Source organism: Odontesthes bonariensis, chromosome 2, assembly GCF_027942865.1.
Source record: "Odontesthes bonariensis isolate fOdoBon6 chromosome 2, fOdoBon6.hap1, whole genome shotgun sequence".
Taxonomy (NCBI): Eukaryota; Metazoa; Chordata; class Actinopteri; order Atheriniformes; family Atherinopsidae; genus Odontesthes; species Odontesthes bonariensis.
The window spans coordinates 2,894,994-2,915,883 of NC_134507.1; the positions used below are offsets into that span (position 1 = coordinate 2,894,994).

The 20,890-nt window shown below is 43.5% G+C and overlaps 1 protein-coding gene and 1 long non-coding RNA gene across 3 annotated transcripts in view; one reads left to right on the plus strand and one right to left on the minus strand.

Moving 5' to 3' along the window:
• LOC142388931 (uncharacterized) overlaps nt 1-20,890 on the minus strand; it is a 406,360-nt gene that overhangs the window by 136,008 nt on the left and 249,462 nt on the right. The window lies entirely within an intron of this gene.
• Nucleotides 1-20,890, plus strand: part of LOC142388697 (NACHT, LRR and PYD domains-containing protein 12-like) — a 199,095-nt gene that overhangs the window by 68,599 nt on the left and 109,606 nt on the right. The window contains exons 3-7 of the mRNA XM_075474244.1: nt 6,012-6,113; nt 6,498-6,617; nt 18,037-18,156; nt 19,057-19,176; nt 20,506-20,625. Of these exons, the coding sequence (XP_075330359.1) occupies nt 6,012-6,113; nt 6,498-6,617; nt 18,037-18,156; nt 19,057-19,176; nt 20,506-20,625 (582 nt within the window). The remainder of the gene's footprint in view (nt 1-6,011; nt 6,114-6,497; nt 6,618-18,036; nt 18,157-19,056; nt 19,177-20,505; nt 20,626-20,890) is intronic.

Below are 20,890 nucleotides of genomic sequence, written 5' to 3' on the forward strand. Positions count from 1 at the left end.
CAGTATACTGTGATCCACAGTGTCAAATGCAGCACTGAGATCCAACAATACCAGAACTGACACCTTGCCTGAGTCAGTGTTCAACCTTATGTCATTTAACACTTTAATAAGAGCCGTTTCTGTACTGTGGTGAGGTCGGAAGCCTGACTGAAATTTGTCAAGGAGTCCACTGGAGTTCAAGAAGTTACTGAGTTGATTAAAAACCACTTTATCAACAATCTTGGCTATAAAAGGAAGATTTGAGATGGGTCTGTAGTTGGTTAAAATGGAAGCATCCAATGTTCTCTTTTTTAGGAGTGGCTTGATGGCAGCTACTTATAAGGGTTTAGGAAACGTGCCTGATTGAAGTGAGCAGTTTATTATTTGCTGCAAATCTAATGCTGTCTCGACTTTCCCAACTGCCCTCTCTGTTTGGTCAATGCGAGTTTCGGCTTCTCCTAGACGGGTTGTATTAGTCAAAACATTACGTTTTATCTCCGTCACTTTACCTTCCAACGCAGCCATAGTATTCGCCATTCCGGTCAGTCTTATGTCGATATTATCCAACTTTGTTCCAAAGTCCGACCGTAATGATTTTAGCTCGCTCAGTACCTCGTGTATGGTAACGTTAGGCATGCTAGCACCTTCGTCACTCTCCGGACTTTTAGTATTTGGCTTGCGTCCTCGAGTGAAGATGTCGCACTGTTTTGTTGCAGCAGACTTTGACATAACAGCACTGTAGCTTTTTTGAGAGTTGTTGAAAGTTTGTAAGAGTATTTTAAAAGAAAAGTAGTCCATGGTTTCGGAGCTTCTCTACCGAGCTGCCATCTTGGTCACGTGACCCCTCTTCTCCTCAGATAAGATATTTTTAATAATATCTTGCAAGAGAGAACAACACAGAACAGAGTTCAGAGTTGCTCTGACTCTTAGGCGAAAACAAGTCAGTTAATATACAGGTTAATACGTAGTCACTCCTTTGATATGTTCAAGACTTTGTTATCTATCTTTCCTCCCTTTCTACAGCCAAGGCCCCTCGGTATCGTGCCATCTTCCCTGTCAAACTCCTTAAAGTTGTTCAATCATAAGAGCACAATACCCTCATTGAAAGAGGAAGGAAAGAGAAAAACAAGTGTCTTAAATGAGTTATTACCGGGTGATACAGAGTAACACTCATACAATGTATATGTGAATTAATTTTTCCCTTACAGTCATCAAACCCACATCTGTTTTGCCTTTTGACCACACCTTTTCAGGTACATCCTGCAATTCAGGATGATCAGCTAGGTCTATCACATATCATTCAGTTTGTTCATCAAGTGGATCATCCAAATGAATATGAGGTGTCAGGGTGGTAACCCATCTTAACTTTTTCCTCAGAAGGCCTTTACTCTCATTTCTCTCCCACCCCTGGTGACTTTCTTTCCACCCCAGTGTTCTCTCCCCCCTGGAGACAAGTTGTTCTATGTCATCCCACGAGTCTCCTTTTGCTTTAGTTAAGGACATATGGGGAGTGCTCATATTCCATTGTAGTCGTTTTGACTCTTCAGGTATAAGTACACTGCAACCTGTTTTCCCCTTGCCATCTGTGTAGATTGCTCTTATGGTCACTCTTTGTGGACCTAGTTTGGAAAACTGCTTGTCAAATGTTTTATCAGGCCCTGGTGTATCTTTATACCTAATTGTGACATGAAGTTCTTCAGGTTTGTGTATGTCGTAAGGCTCGTCCTGTACTGTCTGGGCTAGTGCTAACAGCTGTTGCCCCGTTCCTGCAATATTGGGTGATGACATGTCTAATGACCAGTAATAGTGAGGCACAGTTGTGCCTTGTTGGACTAGTACTTGTTCAGGAGAGATTTCATCTGGTCCCACAGCCACCACACCATCAGTGGTTGGTACTATGGAAATCCGTTATTTTGCCATCATTTTTCTTCCTAATAAATTCACAGGGCACTGTGGTGAATACACTACAGGTCCTTTTCCACTCTGACCAGTTAATGGATCTCTGAACCATAAAGGACATGTCACACTTTGAACATTTACTTGGCCATTTGCTGATTTTACATACATTCTAAATCCTAGAACTTCTTGTTTAAGTACTGTTTTGTCCGCTCCTGAATCACAGAGAAATGACACTTTTTGTCCATTTACTTCAATGTCTCTTATGGGTTTTTGTTTTTGTGTGGATAGGCTTAACATTATTTGTGTAATGTCAACCACATACAGGTGGCCTGGAGCAGGCCCTTCCGCAGTGGGCCGTTCCACCTGCTTGCTTCAGCTGGTATAATTGGGGTTGTATGGAGGCTGTGACTCAGATCCTCTGGGGTGGTCACACCCTCCTCCACTATGGCAGTCCCGTGCCAGATGACCAGGCTTATTACTACCCAGGCTCCGCCCTCGCAGTGACGCAACACCTTCGGCTCTGCTACACTTACTCAGGCAAACTGCTCATTCAGGTGGATTCGAGTTCCCGAAAAAATGGGAACTCCACCCACTTTGTCGGGAAGCAATCAACTTTGAGCAGCGGCAACGGCCCAGGGTAGAGGCGTGTTCAAGGTAGTGACGTGGTTGAACTGCCACTCAACCCATGGATTGTACACGGAAGCGCTTCATTCAATATCAACATGGAGCAGCATCAAGCTTTTGACACTGCTGTAGATGCTGTAATGAAAGTGTTCGACGGGAGATTCTCGTTAAAAATCGAGCAAAGAACAGCCCTTGAATCATTTCTTGACAGGAAAGACGTTTTCGCCTTGCTCCCTACTGGCTTTGGTAAGAGTTTAATCTACCAGTTAGCCCCGCTGGTAGCTAAATCATACGTCAGAGGAAAGAGTGGTGTGATTGGCTTAAGCTTAGGCACAGCCTTTTCTGGCCACAACCAGTAGCAACCCGAGGGAGGCGGGTTGACCAGGCCATTTCGAATCGTATTCGTTATGGTCTTGGTCAGACCAGAATCTCGAAGAGATTTGAAAGTCTATGTTAATCAGGCTAGCTTATTACATCTCTGGCACCTCATTTCTCTTCTGAAACCTGGAGACTGTCTGTTCCAACCCCTTCCTCCACCCCGACCCCTGCCTCTGCCACCTGGGCGTCCCATGTAGAAAATCTGTGAATCGCTTGCATCGTCTACAATGAAGGCAGCTGCTGCAGCCTTTTTCTTTCGGCCTGTTATTACATTTTGCGCATGTTGTGCCCAATTCATGCACTCTGTGACTGTGTCCGTTGAGTGATTCACATTGTGTTTTCTGATAAAATCTGAAATTGGGTGAGTAAAGCCGGCCATCAGGGCTTGCTTTAGTTGTTGTTGGTAGGGGTGTCTGCACCCCCTTCTTCTTGCAGTCCACTGTGCTGCCTGAATACAGTTTCCAGGCGGCTCCTGTATTCAAATACATCCTCTGCTTCCTTTTGCTTACACTGAGAGATTTTGGTGTAGTTTGGTCGCACTCTAAATATGTCACTGCGTCTCTCTGCTGCGTAAGTGCAGCTGCATCATGGGCTAGTGTTGTGTCATCGTTGGCTAACCCTGTAAACTCGCCCCTGACCCGAGCCCAGTCATGTGTCAGACACCTCCTAAAGGTGACTTCCATTTCTGAGCCGTTCAGTCTGTATGAATTACAAAGCTGCCTGTGCTTGTTTATGAAATCCCCCACATTAACCCTCGCATCAGGCAAACTTTTACAAGCATCAGAACACTCAGCATCAGTCCATGGCCTGAATACATGTATGGTTCTGTATTCATCGTCGTCCACGCCAAAGTGTGGATTTGCCACTTCCATCATAGGATAAATCCCCTTTGGCGGAGGGTCTGGTCGTGGCGTCAGCCACTCTGTATCTTTGTTTTAGCACTGTGAGGGACGGGTAGGTCCTGAACACTTCTGGCTTTGGTTTTTGCACTTTTGACCGTGTTTTCATCAAACTCTCTGGCTTACTGAATACTTCCTCTTCTTCTTCTGCCCTTCGTATTTTATATGCATCTGAAGTGGCTCCAGGTTCAGGTTTAATTGCTACCACTGCTTGCAACGCTGTCTCATCTCGCCTTTTTTTCCTTCTCTGAGCTTGCTGGAGCCACACTATTGCCATTTGAAGCTGCAATTTTTTTTTCTCTCTCTGCTTTCCTCTCTTACTTGCTACACTCACACGGAGTTTGTCCACCAGCGCCTTACAATCGACTTCTATCAATTTGCCCTTGAACCCATATTTCTTTTCCCATTTGTCCAAACACATAACACTTTTATCACAGTATTGTTCCATATATTTACAATCCCTTTCTAGGGCAGGTTTGCTCGTGCCGCCCCCCATTATGTCAACTTGTCGTCTCGTACAGGCAACGTGCCTTTTTAGATACCTAAAACATTTAATCCACTACTTTGTGTACTTCAACAGACCACAGATTTACGTTAACACCGTTAGGTTTCAGTCCGTGCTGCTGCTTCCACCAGTGGCATTCACACTCACACTTGCTCATTCACTCTTTTTACTCTCTTACGGCGGAGACACCTGTTTTATCCTCCTTCTGGCGCAGAAGCCTTTCGTATACGTTTAACCGCGGTTATAGTCGCTCTCTTACCTTATTTCATTGTTGTTTTGTCACTGGAGCTGTCTCTGGATTCCGTCAATCGTCGTCCAACGAGGGAAGATCAGACAACTAATCACCGGCCTGGCTACGAATTCACTTCCCAGATCTTTGTCAGGCGTCCTGGACGTCTGGCTGTCGACAGACTTCGGTGTGTCTTCTCCCTCCTCGGCAGACGGCGATGTGTTGGAATCCGGCTCGAAGGACCAAGAAATGTTGGGTCTTAAAGTTAACCCAGCTGGAACACAGTTCACTCAAGACAACCCCAGTGATCAACAAAACACACAGTGCACAAGATTGTATTTTTACTTGCAAGGGGAGCCGGACGGAGTGACAGAACTTACTCCTTCACCCGTGCTCAAACGACTCCATCCGACTTTCCCCGTGTAGTTCTTTTTATTACACAGCTTAGTTACAATCAGCATACGTAAAACAATCTTGTGAGCAAGATGCAACAAATGTTTCACTGGGACATCGAGTTCCTCACGTGTTGAGTGGTTGCATGGGAAGACCAGAGCACAGTTTCTCAGTTCCCTTTAATTACTTTAATGACACTCAGCAAAGTTCACACACTACATGTCTGTCTATAAAATGTTGTTTACTCAAAATGAAAATCTATTTACATTTTTCCAACACTTATAGTGACCTTCGTTTTGCAGTGAAGGCACTCTGCTTTGTTGTTCCCAATATCTTTAAACTGCAGCCAGATGCTGCTTCGCTTTCTCGTGTCCTGGTAAACTACACGACAATGCAAGACGCACACACGCTCCTCAGTCCTCACTGTCCCCCCCCCCTCTCTGTTTATACTTCCTTAATTCTCACGTGAATGCCGCATGCTGGTCGCTATGCTGGCCAATCATAAGAAAGCTCTGTCGTAACCCGAGCTGGGACTGAGCACTGAAAGTGAAAACTAAGCAGCAAATGGAAAAAAAACTTGGAGCCGGCTCAGCTGATTCACTACAAAGAGCCGGCTCTCAGAGCCGATGCTTGTGTGCATGACCCATCACTAGTTCAGGCTCCATTTTGAGTGGACAGCAGCAGGAGGAAACCTGAAGTCAGAATCAGGTGAGTGTGAACAACCTTCTTCTTATTTCACTGTCAGAGTCTCTGAGTGGGTTTCCTCTCTGTGGCCTGCAGAGGAAGAAGAAGCAGAACTCAGCAGCTTGTTTCTGGTGCTGAAACTAAGCTGATCGGACGGCTCTGATACAAAGAACTGATCCAACTCGGGTGTAAAACCATCAAGTTCAGATTGTTTCAGCTTTCTCATTCACTGTTTAGTTCAGAGTGTTGGATGTGAGGCAGCTGTTGGTCTGACTGATGAAGAAGGCAACAACTGACTTCTCCTTTCTCTAAAAGTTCCTTCTGACATGGAACAGAAAGAAAAGCAGGAGGTTAAAGCTTGTTTCAGTTTGGCTGTGAGACCTGAACAGACGTGTTTGTCTTCATTCTTTTCTTCTCTCAGACTGACTGAAGTCCAGAAGATGGACAGAGCAGAGTCTGCAGCATCCAGCGGTCGCTCTGCCAACAGGAACCCATCCAGACCTCCAGAACCATCAGACACAAAGTAAGAGAACTGCTCATGGGGGGGGGGGGGTTAGCTTCTTATCTGGGATATCACCATGGCAACGTATACTGGCAACCCAAACAGGGTGTGAAGCAGGTTGGAAATATTCAGGCTGACTTTAACCTTATTTTTGTTTCTATATATATATATCTAAACATGTATAAATATAGTATATACAGAATATATATGTGTATATATTTATATATTCTGTATCTATACATGATAGACAGATGCTTTGACCAAATATGTCACAGATGTGATAGATCGAACTGATGAAAGAACGAGGTGAAGGAACTAGATTCACTTCAGGAAGTGATTTATTTTCCTCATATATATAATTTTAGGTGTTTGTGTATATGAATAACAGCATGTTTGTGTTTGCAGAGGTCAGCACCACAGATGGAGAGCAGAGTCTCCAACATCCGACTGTCTGTCTGTGAAGAGTGACTGGTCCATAGGTCAACCTCCAGACATCAGTGATGAAGCTGGACCCTCAGACACAAAGTAAGACAACTGAAACAGATTTCTGAATCTTTCATAATCTCTTTCTTACAAAACAGAGAAAAACAGAATGAATTAATGAATTTATAAATAGATAAAGGACAAAATACATTGCTAATACATTGATAATTATTTAACTTGAACGGTGGTTTGCAGGCAGAGTTCAACATATTACCCGTTTCATTGTCCTCATTTGACGTTACGAACCGCAAGCTCGTTGTAGTGAAAAAGTTTCCCATTTTGGCATATTTAGCTGCGTCTGTTTCCACAGCTTTCCTCTTTTTAATTCTAGCCTTCTCTGCGCCACCCTTGTTCTTTCTGCTTTCCATCTGTCAAACACCACTGACCGAGTGGACTGACGTGTTCTGTCAGGGTGCGTCTGCAAACAAACCCCCCAAAAACAAGAGCTGCCAGCGGAGGCGGCCCACGGACAGCGGTAGCAGCGTACGTAACCAACCCACAACCCTGACCCAGTCCTGTTGATCATTAACTGACATGCAGCCCCTCACAAGGCAGACCAAATACTTTAGGAAAAATTAATTATATAATGTGTATACTTTTTAACAATTAGCTACCACTTTCTAAGACGAAAAACTATTCGTAAACACATAGACTTTTATAACATTTTGACCTTATTGAGACACTACTTTTCCATTTTTCATCAATTTTTCACTTCCATCAGGGTTTAAAGCCATTTTGGACCGCTGCTGTAGTACCAAGCTCTCCAAACAATCCTTGTACCTTTTTTAGTATCTCGGATGCACTCCTTGATTACCGTTCAGTGTAATTTTAGTTCAGATAATCAACTTTTACAAGGTAATTATTACTTTTTACACTGGTGGATCAACTGAGTCATTACACTAGAGATTATTAAGAAGCTATACAGATCTCGGATGGAAGACGGAGGGGGTGCCCTCTCTTCGAGAGTGGGCTGTGGAGATTCACAAAAAAATGTGAATTCGAAAAAATGTCATATAAACGACCGGGCAGACTGGATGTACATGAAGCAAAGTGGGGCAAATACTTGAACTTTTTAAAGGGCTCCTGAAAGGTGTCATATAGTGGAGTGATCCAATTATTTCTCTGACGTAGTGCTTATTTTACTACCATATTTTCCGCACTATAGAGCGCACTGGATTATAAAGCTCACTGTCAAGAAATGGTCTAGTTTCAATCTTTTTTCATATATAAAGCGCACCGGCCTTTAAGGCGCATTAAGCGAAACAAAACAGTCAGTCAGTCAAACTTTATTAAAATTATTCACAATAACTCCCAACCTTGCTCAGTATCAACAACTGATACCGCTAAATCAAACCCTAGCGTATTCCCAATAACTCTCAAAGTTGTTCAGTTATAACACGTAAAATAGAACACAATACACACACTTTTTCAGTTCATTCCTCGTCCACAAATCCCTCAAATTCTTCCTCTTCAGTGTCCGAGTTAAACAGTTGGGCGATTACGGCATCCAGCATGCCCGGATCCATCTCGTCATTATCCGAGTCTGTGTCGTTGCTGTTACCTGGCAGTTCAGTGATGATTCCGGCCTTCGTGAAAGCTCGGACACAGTTGAGACTGATACCTTAGCCCAGGCATCCACCATCCATTGGCAGATAGTAGCGTAAGTCGCCCGGCGCTGTCTCCCTCCCTTGGTGAATGTGTGTTCGCCTTCTGTCATCCACTGCTCCCACGCAGCTCGCAGTTTAACTTAGAACGCCCTGTTTACACTGATATTCATGTCCCGTGCTAACGCTGTTGCCTTCAGTCGAATAGAGACTGTAGAGACGCTTCTACCCGCTGCTCTCTGTTCAATAACCCACTGTTCAATTTTGTCCTCCAACTGTGTCCATCTCGCTTTGTTCCCGCGGAAACGCTGTGTGGTCTTCTTTACCTGCCGCAGGTCATCTTCTTGCTTCCTCCACTTCTGTACCATTGATTGAATATTGAATTCTCTCGCAGCTGCTCTATTGCCATGTTCTACTGCGTGACTCATAGCCTTTAGTTTGAAGTCTGCGTCGTAAGCGTGTCTCTTAACAGGTGCCATTTTTGAGTCCTTATACACACACACTCAGTGGCGTAACGACACAACAATAGGCCCATAAGCAACATTGTCTAGGTGGGCCCTATATTCCGTACAACATGTGATAAAGGTCCAGGATAGGGCGACAGTTCCATAAATAGGCCAAGAACATACAATTATGCAATTCTCAGTAGTTTCTGATCACACATCACAAACATGCTGGTGAGGGCGCACCATTGCCATGAAAACATATAGGCCTAGCCTACACATCCATGACGGCGCATCGTAATAAACGCACAATAGGCCAGAGTTAACACCCAATAAACTCAACATACACACAGAAAAATGGTGACGGCGCACCAAATTAATGAAAACGCATTGATGACGGCGCACCATAATAAACACACTCTCAGGTCAGAATAAACACAACCCAACAATTAGGCTTAATACATGACTATTTTAAGATAAATAAAGTTTTTACTCACATCATAGATGCATCTTCCGTGCCTTCCTCTGCGCAAACTCTTCAATAATATCCTGTACATCCAGCTGACGTGCACTGGCATTCTCAATTGACAGAGAGACGACTCTGTCCCATTGAGCTCCTCAGGTAGTTTTTGATTAGTTTTAGTTTGGAAAAGGAACGCTCTGCAGAGGCCACTGTCACTGGGATTGTGAGGAAGATCATGAGAACTGTGCAAACTTCTCCAAAACTTGCTGTGATGCAGCTGTTCTCAACGAGAAGCATCTTCGTCAACTCTCGCACTGTCTTCATTCGTGAAATGCGGTGTTTTAGACAAGCACGGAATGACAGCAGCTGAATGGGGAAATCTGCCGTTATGTCATCTCTGTAGATGTCCACCAGTTTGCTTGCTTGCAGAAACAGTTCGTCGTCTGTGGCGGTGCACAGTGTCACAGGCTGTATGGCTTTGAAATGTTCTGCTGTTGATCGCAAACCAGTGAATCGCTGGGTCAACTGAGAGATGACAATATCGAGACATGCATTAAAGCTGCAGTCTGCAAGATTTGTTGTTGTCATACATAAAGTCCTACTTTTTGGCATTTTAAGAGTTTACATGATCTATCAGAACGCTTGAAGTTGAAAACGGTGACCTCCGTAGTCGCAAAATGCAAGAAATGCTTATTTTTTAACCGAAAAATTAAAAGTTATTCAACTTCCTGTCCCGCCCCTTCAAAACACATGAGAACTCGTGCACGTAGACGTGCACGCCAGATGCGCCTACACGACTCCTCATTCATCAACTCACCTGTCATTTGCGATCATGGAAGACACAGTAAGTAGACTAGCCCGTAATGAAGTTCAATAGTCTAGATAAATAAGCGTGGGGACGAGCCTACCTTGTATCGCGCGTGCACAATCGGTGATTGACAGGCAGCAGAGCCCAGCTCGTAAACCTGATTGGTTACCTTTTACCGGTCCGGTCTGCAATTTTGTAAACAAACCTGCTGGCTTTGGAGGGACCTAGCGGGACATATAGGGGACCTAGAGAACTCATTTTTTTTTGTATTGGGGTATTTAATGTACTACTTTCAGAATCCCCGGACAGTTCCAGGCATTATGCTTGAAAAAGAGTTGCAGACTGCAGCTTTAAACACATGCACTCGAAAGTAAGACTCGGCATCTGCAAGGCGTTCGTCTTGACACAGTTCATCAAAGTTCGCTTTCACCTTTCTCACCCGAGTGTTCTCAAATGCCTTGCTTACACCCCACTTCTCCGAGAGGCCCTGTGCTGCCTGTTTGGAATCTTCAAAGTGCTCACGGTAAGCAGACAGGTCTGCGATAGCGAAGTCCAATAGCTGGACTGCTGTGGACAGGTCAGTTTCTTTTGACTGTAAAAGCTTAGACACCACATTCGTCCGCTCCAAGATTTTGCTTTGGAGGACAACAAGACACACAAAGGAGAACTTCTCAATTAAGCGCCTCAGTGATGTTGCTTCGTCCCGGTCGTCCTTCTTTTGGCTCGTCAGTGCTATTTTTGTCAGTGCCTTCATCGCGTCCTCGTATCTGTAGCGCAGAGCACTCACTGCATTGTAGCGAGATACCCATCTGGTGGGGCACAATTTCTTCAATGTGATGTTGGAGCCGTTTTCTGTTGCCTCACTCTGATCTTCATTTGTGAGCATTGCCCATGTCTTTATACTGTGTCCAAAGAAAACATAAATATGCTCCACAATGTCATAAAATTGTCTCACTTCCTGTATCCTCACCGCATCATTTAGGATGAGATTCAGGTTGTGTGAGGCGCAATGCACATACACAGCAGTTGACTCTTTCTCAGCTATTCTTGCCTGAACACCACTGTATATGCCGCACATATTAGCGGCACCATCGTAGTCGTACCCTTGCCCTCTGCACTTGGAGAGGTCCAGTCCGCTCTCCTCCACAGATGCGATTATCTCCTTGGTTAGTTCACTGGCGGATGAGTCGGTAACTTAACGAAAGCCAACAAAAGACTCTTTGATTGCAACATCAGTGGCAACCCCGCGGCTATCTCGCTCAATAACGACATATCTGAAAATTTGGCTAATCTGGTCCACTTTAGCCACGTCTTGTGTTGTGTCCATTATCACTGAGAAGAATGGAGATGAGTGCAATTCATCTAGAATGTCTTTCTGTACACGTTTGGCCAGGAGTTCGATCAGCTCGTTTTGTATCAGAGGGCTTAAGTACTTGATCGAGCGAGGAGGACGGCTAATCAGTTCTTGTAGCACTGGGTCATATTTTGCCAAGAGCTCGATGATGGAAAGGAAGTTGCCATTATTGGCTTCACCAAAAAAAATATCTCGATATTTTTTAGGATTTTCACGATAAAGATATTTTGACGATATTTAAAAAAAAAAATTAAAACTTGCATTAAGATCACAATAAAATGAACACAAGCATGCAAGTCTAAGCACACACGGCCGGTACAGTGAAACTGCGAATGGCTCATTAAATCAGTTATGGTTCCTTTGATCGCTCTACCGTTACTTGGATAACTGTGGCAATTCTAGAGCTAATACATGCAAAACGAGCGCTGACCTTCGGGGATGCGTGCATTTATCAGACCCAAAACCCATGCGGGGTGCCTCTCGGGCTGCCACGGCCGCTTTGGTGACTCTAGATAACCGCGAGCCGTTTCTCAGGCTACTTCTCCCTCCGGAGAGGGAGCCTGAGAAACGGCTACCACATCCAAGGAAGGCAGCAGGCGCGCAAATGACCCACTCCCGACTCGGGGAGCCGGTAGTGACGAAAAATAACAATACAGGACTCTTTAAATCCTTTAACGGGGATCAATTGAAGGGCAAGTCTGGTGCCAGCAGCCGCGGTAATTCCAGCTCCAATAGCGTATCTTAAAGTTGCTGCAGTTAAAAAGCTCGTAGTTGGATCTCGTGATCGAGCTGACGGTCCGCCGCGAGGCGAGCTACCGTCTGTCCCAGCCCCTGCCTCTCGGCGCCCCCTCGATGCTCTTAGCTGAGTGTCCCGCTGGGTCCGAAGCGTTTACTTTGAAAAAATTAGAGTGTTCAAAGCAGGGCGTGGTAAGGGCAGAGGACCACTGGCGCCGCACTTTATTGATTTTTGGCGATTGAAAAAAAAAAAAAATAAAATAAAATATATATATATATATATATATATATATATATATATATATATATATATCTCGATATTGCAAAATTACTCATCGTCAAAACAACATTCACGATAATTTCGCAAACGATACATATCGCCCACCCCTAGGGCCCGCCCACTAGATGTCAGTGATCAGGGCTCCAGACTAACTTTTTACACTGGTTGCGCCTAACTTTTTTTCTTAGGTGCACCAGCACAAAAGTTAGGTGCACCCAAATTTTCAAACGCATTGCATTTAACACCGCAGTTTTACAGGTTCACTTTATTTATTTAAAAATCGCTGTCCATATACGTCTATTAACTAGCAATCTGGTCAAAATAAAGTTCTTTATTTGAAGCACAATTCTACAAACTTACTGAAAAAGTGTTGGTGCTTAAAGTGCTTCACTGGCCTGAAATTTAAACTTAAAACATCTCAAGATAAATTAAATAAAAAGAAAATCTAAATTAAAATTGCAAGTGTTTTAAGGGCTTCAAACTGAACATCTCGGCATAATGTCTTATGGACTATCCTCCATTGCAGTCACATGCCCTTCGGATGGCCAACTCCTGTAGTTGGGTTAAATATATACAGTATATCAAAATATTCACCGGTCTACCTCTCCTCAAGATACGGCCGTACACAATGACGCATTCCTGAACGATCAGGAATGCCATGTACTCACTGTTCAATTAGCACAGACGTCTTTTTTTTCAATGTATCTGTGATGACTCTTGTAAATTTTGCGCACGCGACATCATTGCTGTACGTCGGGTTTATGTTCAAACCATTTTTCTTCTGAAGAATTATTTCGGACTTCAACTTGGTGAAGGGAACTTTTGCAATATGGTCGGCAACGTTCAACTTGATTATCATCTCTGTTTGCTGCTGGCTGCCGCTGAAAGGCAGCGGGGGGAGGGGACACTGAGCAGGTAATGTGTTTCATAGATGCGTTGTGCTTTTTCAGCGTTTCAATTCGAAATCTTTTAGAACCAGTCACAGATGCACTATTGCCACACTTTACAGTAAATGCAGTGCATTAATCGGCTTTACTGTATTTTAGCCAGGGAAACTGGTCGAGCCACTCTCTTAGAAATGTATACACTTTACCCCTTTTAATTTCAGTTGGTTCTGGCTCGGAGTCGATCGTATGTGGCTCATTATCTGATGCTAGCTCTGGATGCTAGCTCAATATCTGATGCTAGCTCCGGATGCTAGCTCTGGACCTGGGCTTGACATAACGTGGGAGGTTGATGGCTCCATGTCAGAGCATTGGTTGTGGTTATTTTCGGACGAATCAGGCCTTAACTTAACCAAAAAGTTGTCAATCGTTCTTTTCATCTTATCACCTGCGGCTAGCCGGCTACATCCACTGTTTATCTGACGAGCCGAGGTTCATCACCTCTCTATCTGACTAGAGCACAAGGGCGTCAGTTTGGTTTTAGAAGTGGTGGGGACAAAAAACGTAATGCATTCTATGCCCCCCACGGACCACCCACCAACCAGGACATTAAAAAGTAACGCATTCTAGATCTATTCCAGCGTCATGTTTAATAAGCGGCCCTTTTTTTTTATGGACGCATACAGAGTTTATAAAATATATCCTTTAATTTCATGTTTCCATATCATTATGATCTGATTCGAAATTATGTATTTATTCATGAATTAATTACTGTTAATTAATTACGCTACTGTACTGTTTGTAAGAAAGAACAGTGAAAATGATCTGAACAACAGAAAAAGGGGAAAAGTGCAACTGCAGTTGTTAGTCCGGACAGACTATCAAAACAAACACAGACTTCGGCCAACGGGCCCTATAACTGAGCAGAAACCTGTAGTCTGTGGGCTCCTCATTCCTCCTCATCGAGCCTCTCACTACCACCTTTCCATCAACTACATTTGACACTGAGCATATAGAGAATGTTATTTTCAGGAGTTGCTAAAAAAAACAAGCAAATAACTAGCTTAACCTTTCCTTGGCTAACCTAATACTAAAATGCTAACGCTGCACGCGGAGACTTCATAGCCACCATGGCAAATTATATTCATAATATTATAGTCTACACATGACAAATATTTAACACACATTTCACACACAGACAATATTTCAGATGATTTCTATGGATCGTATATGGTTTGCTTATCATTACAAAACATGAATGTGGAAGGCTATTGAGTAGCCTACTGATAAAAATAAAACGTTAGACAATTTACCTTGATAACTGTGTATATACTAGTCTCCACAAAGAACTTGTACCCTTTCCTCAGCCTGGACTGTGGTGTTGGTGAGTGTGACTCCACGATCCTGTGTATATCCTCTAAAGTTATCCTTGGAAGAACCACCAGCGAAGTTGCGAAGAAACGCTGCATTTTTGTTTGTGTAGAAGTAGCTCTAAATGAGTTTCGCCGGGAAAGCGGTTTACCCAGGGGTCCGTTTCACAAAGCAGGTTCAACAAACTCTGAGTCTGTTCCTGAACTCTGAGTTGATCTACTCTGAGATAGAAAATTCTGAGTTTTCGGTTCCAGAAACGCTGATTTGAGTGAGTTTAATCAACTCTGAGTAGGACCTTGAGTTTAGCGCGTGCACCACAACTTTAAAAAGCCAGCATCAATGGAGCCCCGATTCGACGAGTCACCATGGCAACGGGGAAGAGGAGGGGCTACGTTTTTCACCAACCTCGAATGCGCTCATACGGCGAGTTTCAATACGTTTTTAGAAATAAGTGCAACACCGCTGCAGCAGTAAAAGTGTCATTTTAAATGTAGTCCTTTGCAATCACAATAATATTACAGAGAAAGTGCTTGAATGGTAGCCCATTCATTTATTTCATTTAGGTGCAATCTCGCGGGGGAGAAGCGCACTTGGCAGCTTAAGATGAAATATAAAAACATTGTTCAAACAGGTGAGACCTCGGCATGGAGGTACCTCATTCTGATCATGTTTTACACTGTAAAGTAAATAGGCAATGCAAGGCAAGGCATCTATTTATATAGCGCATTTCATACTACAGGCAACTCAATGTGCTATATTTAAATATTAAGTGGCTATTTGACTGTGCAGTTATTTTATTCCCAACATAATGCTGTTTTCACACACATAAACTATGTCTTCTCATCTATATCATGTTCTGTTAAATAATTAAGCCTATTTAAACTATCACAGACTTCTACTAAGCCAACAGAAAGAAGGATGCCCGTAAAACGGGTGCTGCCCAGCACCGCCACCTCTAACGGGAGCAGTGGCTGAGGGAATCCACCCCCAAGACACGAGTGCCTTTATAAAATATAATAGGCCTATATATGTCTTTTTTAAGCCTATTCATACAAATATTTATTTGTCTTTTATGTCTTTTTTTTCTTTTGTCCCAACACATTCTGATGGTGCCGATCAAAAAGATAATTGTCTGGAAATGCAAAAATCTATGCGCGGTCTGATAACCATCTCCTGATGAATATTTAATTCTCTGCGCAGTAATGCTGCTCCTTCATCCACGGGATCGTTGTCAAAAGGACATTTTGGTGGAAACAGTCGCCTCCTGCTGTGCCTGATGGACTTCTAGAAGTAGAAGAACTCGCTCTGCTGACTGAATGAATGAGGAAATCAAATGGCTGAAAGAGGGCGGAGACAGAGAGAAACTCAAGGTTTATTGAGTAAAAGTTTCTCTCATTTCAGAGTTAATCAACTCAGAGTTTTCACTAAACCTGCTTCGTGAAACGGACCTCTGGTGTGACGTCATTGGAATGCACCGACTCCGCTGTCATTTTACAACTTCATGTTTCTACAGTGGCTCACAGTCGGCAAATCAAACGACTAAATACCAAATTGGGGTTTTCACATGTTCGTGCGCGCCTATCGCATGATTTAGACAGGACGATTTCGGTTGAGTATGTGGGGATTTTTTTTCGGTCGCATCAGAGCACATTTTTAAAAGTCGTGGGGACAAAATTCAAATCATAAATAGTGGGGGGGACATGTCCCCACCGTCCCCCGTAATCGACGCCTATGCTAGAGCACGTGTTCAAACGTACACGTACACGGGCCAATCAGAGGGGGGTCCCGCCCTTCACTATCTCTGATTGGTTTAGACCACGATATGGGTCTAACGTGTGTCTGTTGTTGAACCAAAGGGAGACTTTCAGAGTCGCGTAGACTTTTTTTTTTTTTCCTCGGAACGGTTGTTTGCACCTGTGCAACCTGAGATTTTTTAGGCGCACCATTGAGAAAATAGGTCGCATATGCGACCAAATTGGTCGCACTCTGGAGCCCTGGTGATGGAGGGCCCCTAGCAGGTCGTGGGCCCGTAAGCAACTGCCGCCTCTGCTTACCGATAGTTACGCCACTGCACACACTGTAATATTATGGTGAATCACAATATATATTACTCCGCTATGCTCATGACTACTGTAGCCGTAATGCTGCGGTGCGGCTTTGTAGTTTACCAAAGTCTTACTAAAACATTTTGACAGAGCGCCGTGTACCACACAAAATCGCTTCAGGGTCAGTAAGCTAACAAGAATAAATCCATATATAAAGCGCTCCGGGTTATAAGGCGCACTTTTGTTTTTTGAGAAAATTATAGGCTTTTAAGTGCGCCTTGTAGTGCGGAAAATACGGTAATTTGATGTATCAACCTTGTTTGGAGCTATTTTCTGTGTCTAATATTGTTATAGTTATTTTATGTGCTGTCTACATTGATGCAAATAGTGTAGCTACATGAAGGAGCACAGTAGTAGATGTTGGTAACCATAAAGGGATCAGCATGGATGGTGGTGGCTTAGGAGGGGTTTGTTTGCTGGGGGGGGGGGTTACTGTTGTTATTGTATTATTGAAATAATGAAAATAAAAAATGTTAATCTCAAAAAAGAAGCTATACAGATGTTTACACGGATTCACGACCCAACTCATTTGGATGACGAGGTTCTAATTTAACAATTGTATAAGCCTCAATGGTGAAAAATAATTTTTAATGATTTTTGGAAAAATTGTTTTTGAACACATTATTTCATCCCAAACAGAAACACCATTTCCTCTTTCTGTATACCTTGACCATACCCCACCCCATGTCATCACCAGAAAAAAATATTTGAATAATATTCTCAAAAAACATTTCTTACCCCGAATAAAACTGCCCATTCTCTCTTTATATATGCCGCCACCTGCCCTAAACCTAAGCTGACAGGACCATGGTCCTAACCCTATGTCCCCCTACCCCAGGCCACTTCATTGAAACATTTTTTCATAATTTTGTCAGGAAACATTCCCATATAAAACTGCCCACTTTCTCTTTTTATGTACCTTCCCCTTCCACTTACCCTAAACCTAAGCTCACAGGACCAGAGCCCTAATCTTAAGTCTGCCACTTCTTGAAAAGTAAAAATAAATTTGAATAACTTAATACGGCCCCTATCCCACCTCTTTCAACCTCTCTTGGATAAAAGCCAAAATGCATAAACATTAACATAAACCCACTGCCATGACTAAACCCCAACATCAGACCAGCCCACTGGGAATTATCCCGGTCCTCCCAATTAGCCACTCCGAGCCTGATGTATACTGTGTGTGTGTGTGTATATATATATATATATATATATATATATATATATATTTATATATTCTGTATCTATACATGATAGACAGATGCTTTGACCAACTATGTCACAGATGTGATAGATCGAACTGATGAAAGAACGAGGTGAAGGAACTAGATTCACTTCAGGAAGTGATTTATTTTCCTCAAATATATAATTTTAGGTGTATGTGTTATGAATAACAGCATGTTTGTGTTTGCAGAGGTCAGCACCACAGACGGAGAGCAGAGTCTCCAACATCCGACTGTCTGTCTGTAAAGAGCAACTGGTCCAAAGAGGAACCTCCTAATATCAGTGATGAAGCTGGACCCTCAGGCACAAAGTAAGACAACTGAAACAGATTTCTGGATCTTTCATGATCTCTTTGTTACAAAACAGAGAAAAACTGAATTAATTAATGATTATATAAATGGATAAAGGACAAAATACATTGCTCGTCCAAAAGAAAAAGTCCCACTCTAATATTTCGTTGGACTGCCTTTAGCTCTGATTACAGCAGCATTCGCTGTGGCATCGTGTCAATAAGCTTCTGCAATGTCACAACATTTATTTCAGTCCAGAGTTGCATTATTTCTGCTCTCAGATCTTGTAGTGATGATGGGAGAGTCGGACCGCTGAGCAAAGTCTTCTACAGCAGATCCCAAAGCTTCTCACTGGGGTTAAGGTCTGGACTCTGTGGGGGCCAACCCATGTGTGAAAATGATGGCTCATGCTCCCTGAACCACTCTTTCACAATGTGAGCCCTATGAATCCTGCCATTGTCATCTTGGAATATACCTGAGCCATCAGGGAAGTAAAAATCCACTGATGGAATAAGCTGCTCATTCAGGTAGTCAGCTGACCTCATTCTTTGGGCTCATAACGTTGCTGAACCTCGACGTGACCAACTGCAGCAGCCCCAGATCATAGCACTGCCCCCACAGGCCTGTACGGTAGGCAGCAGGCATGATGGGGGCATCACTTCATCCGCCTCCCTTCTTACCCTGATGCTCCCATCACTCTGGAACAGGGTAAATCTGGACTCATCAGACCACATGACCTTCTTCCATTGCTCCAGAGTCCAATGTTTATGCTCCCGCCAAACTGAAGTCTTTTTCCAGATTAGCCTCACTGATAAGTGTTTTTCTTAAGGCTACTCAGCTGTTTAGTCCCAGTCCCTTGAGTTCACATATATCATTTTATGTGTATTTGCATATGAATAACACCATGTTTGTATTTGCAGAGGTCAGCACCACAGAAGGAGAACAGAGTCTCCAACATCCGACTGTCTGTCTATGAAGAGTGACTGGTCCAAAGATCGTCCTCCAGACCTCAGTGATGAAGCTGGACCCTCAGACACAAAGTAAGGCAACTGAAACAGAGATTTTAGGACTTTTCCTGATGTATTTGTTACAAAACAGAGAATAAATGAAGAGATAAATGGATAAAGGACAAATTAATTCAGTGATTTCAGAATAAATATATGAATGAAGGATTAAATGAATCAAACAAATCAAAAATGAAATGTCAGAGTAAATAAAGAGGGGTCTTAACACAAAGTTAAATGAATACAGTTGGAAAGGAAAGCAGAAATATCAATATATGAATGAATGTATATGAATAACATAGGGGTGGAACGGTACAAAAAACTCACGGTTCGGTACGTACCTCGGTATGGACCCTACGGTTCGGTACATTTTCGGTACAGTGCCGAAGGAGGCGTGTAGCGAGGTTCGAGCACATGTAACAGATATCTGAATCCTGCCTCTTCTACAGTGGAATATGGGCGCATAGCAGATGCGATGTAAATTCCAATTGCTTCGGTAATTTTTTTCGCTCTGCATGTATTCGTATCCAGGGGTTGTTGTAATAAAATTTGGGAGACGTAATTGGTCGGGTCTTTTCATGGTTCTATAGAACACAACTGACGGAGGTGTGTGGTGGTCGGTAGCTCCGCCCCATGTCATGCTATCACGGCTGAAATGTTTCATCATACCACACAGACAGAACCGGCGCGTGTTTAATAAGTTAAACTTACACGTTGTCTCCTTTGTCTGCGGCGCTCTGCTCTCTTTTCTTCCTTCATGAAACGAAGAAGTATCGCCTGCGCTTGATCCTGACTCTCTCTGTGAGCTCTCCCAGCCTCGATATTAGACGCCTGATGTGACCGTCCATGATTAATATCACCATCATGCAGACCATGAACACGGTGGCCTCCCCGCTCTCCATATTAGCTTCTTTGTGGTGTTTTTTCTTCTCGGGTTTTGTTTTGTTTTGTTGTTGAATGTGGCGCTAAACGGCTAACGGCTAACACGTCACTGATGCAGACGGCTGTGCGCGGCGCATCAGTCCCGACTCATGTGCGAATGCAGACTGAAACAGCTCCGCTGGGGAAGGACAGTTATCAGAACGAAATTCGAGTAGGACAGTTCTGATAACTGCGTTCTTACAACTACTCTGTCCGAAAGCGTATATATCTCTACGGACCAATCAATGTGGCAGTGTTTAAATGGGTCCTGAAGGAAACTCTTGCAAAATAACAGTTCCGCGTTCAGATCAATATTAAACTTCCGTACCATGTGTATTCTGCGTGGCAATGCGCGTACCGAACCGTGACCCCCGTACCGTGACGGTTCGGCACGAATACATATACCGTGCCGGCCCTAGAATAACACCATGTTTGTTTTTGCAGAGGTCAGCACCACAGATGGAGAGCAGAGTCTCCAACATCAGACTGTCTGTCTGTGAAGAGTAACTGGTCCAAAGATCGTCCTCCAGACCTCAGTGATGAAGCTGGACCCTCAGGCACAAAGTAAGACAACTGAAAAGGAGATTTCAGGATCTTTCATGATCTATTTTATTTCTGTTAAACTCAGCATTTATATCCAAACCAGCTCAATGTCCTGATAACTAGGTTAGCACAGGCACTAACTTGCTGCTGTCTCCTGTTGCCATGACAACAAATGGGAGAACAGCACTCAGTCTGGTGTCAAACCAAGGAGATGGTGGTGCACAATCTGATGTGGCAAACCCAAAACTCTGGCTACAGAGCTGAGTTTCTGATCATTTTGGTTTGT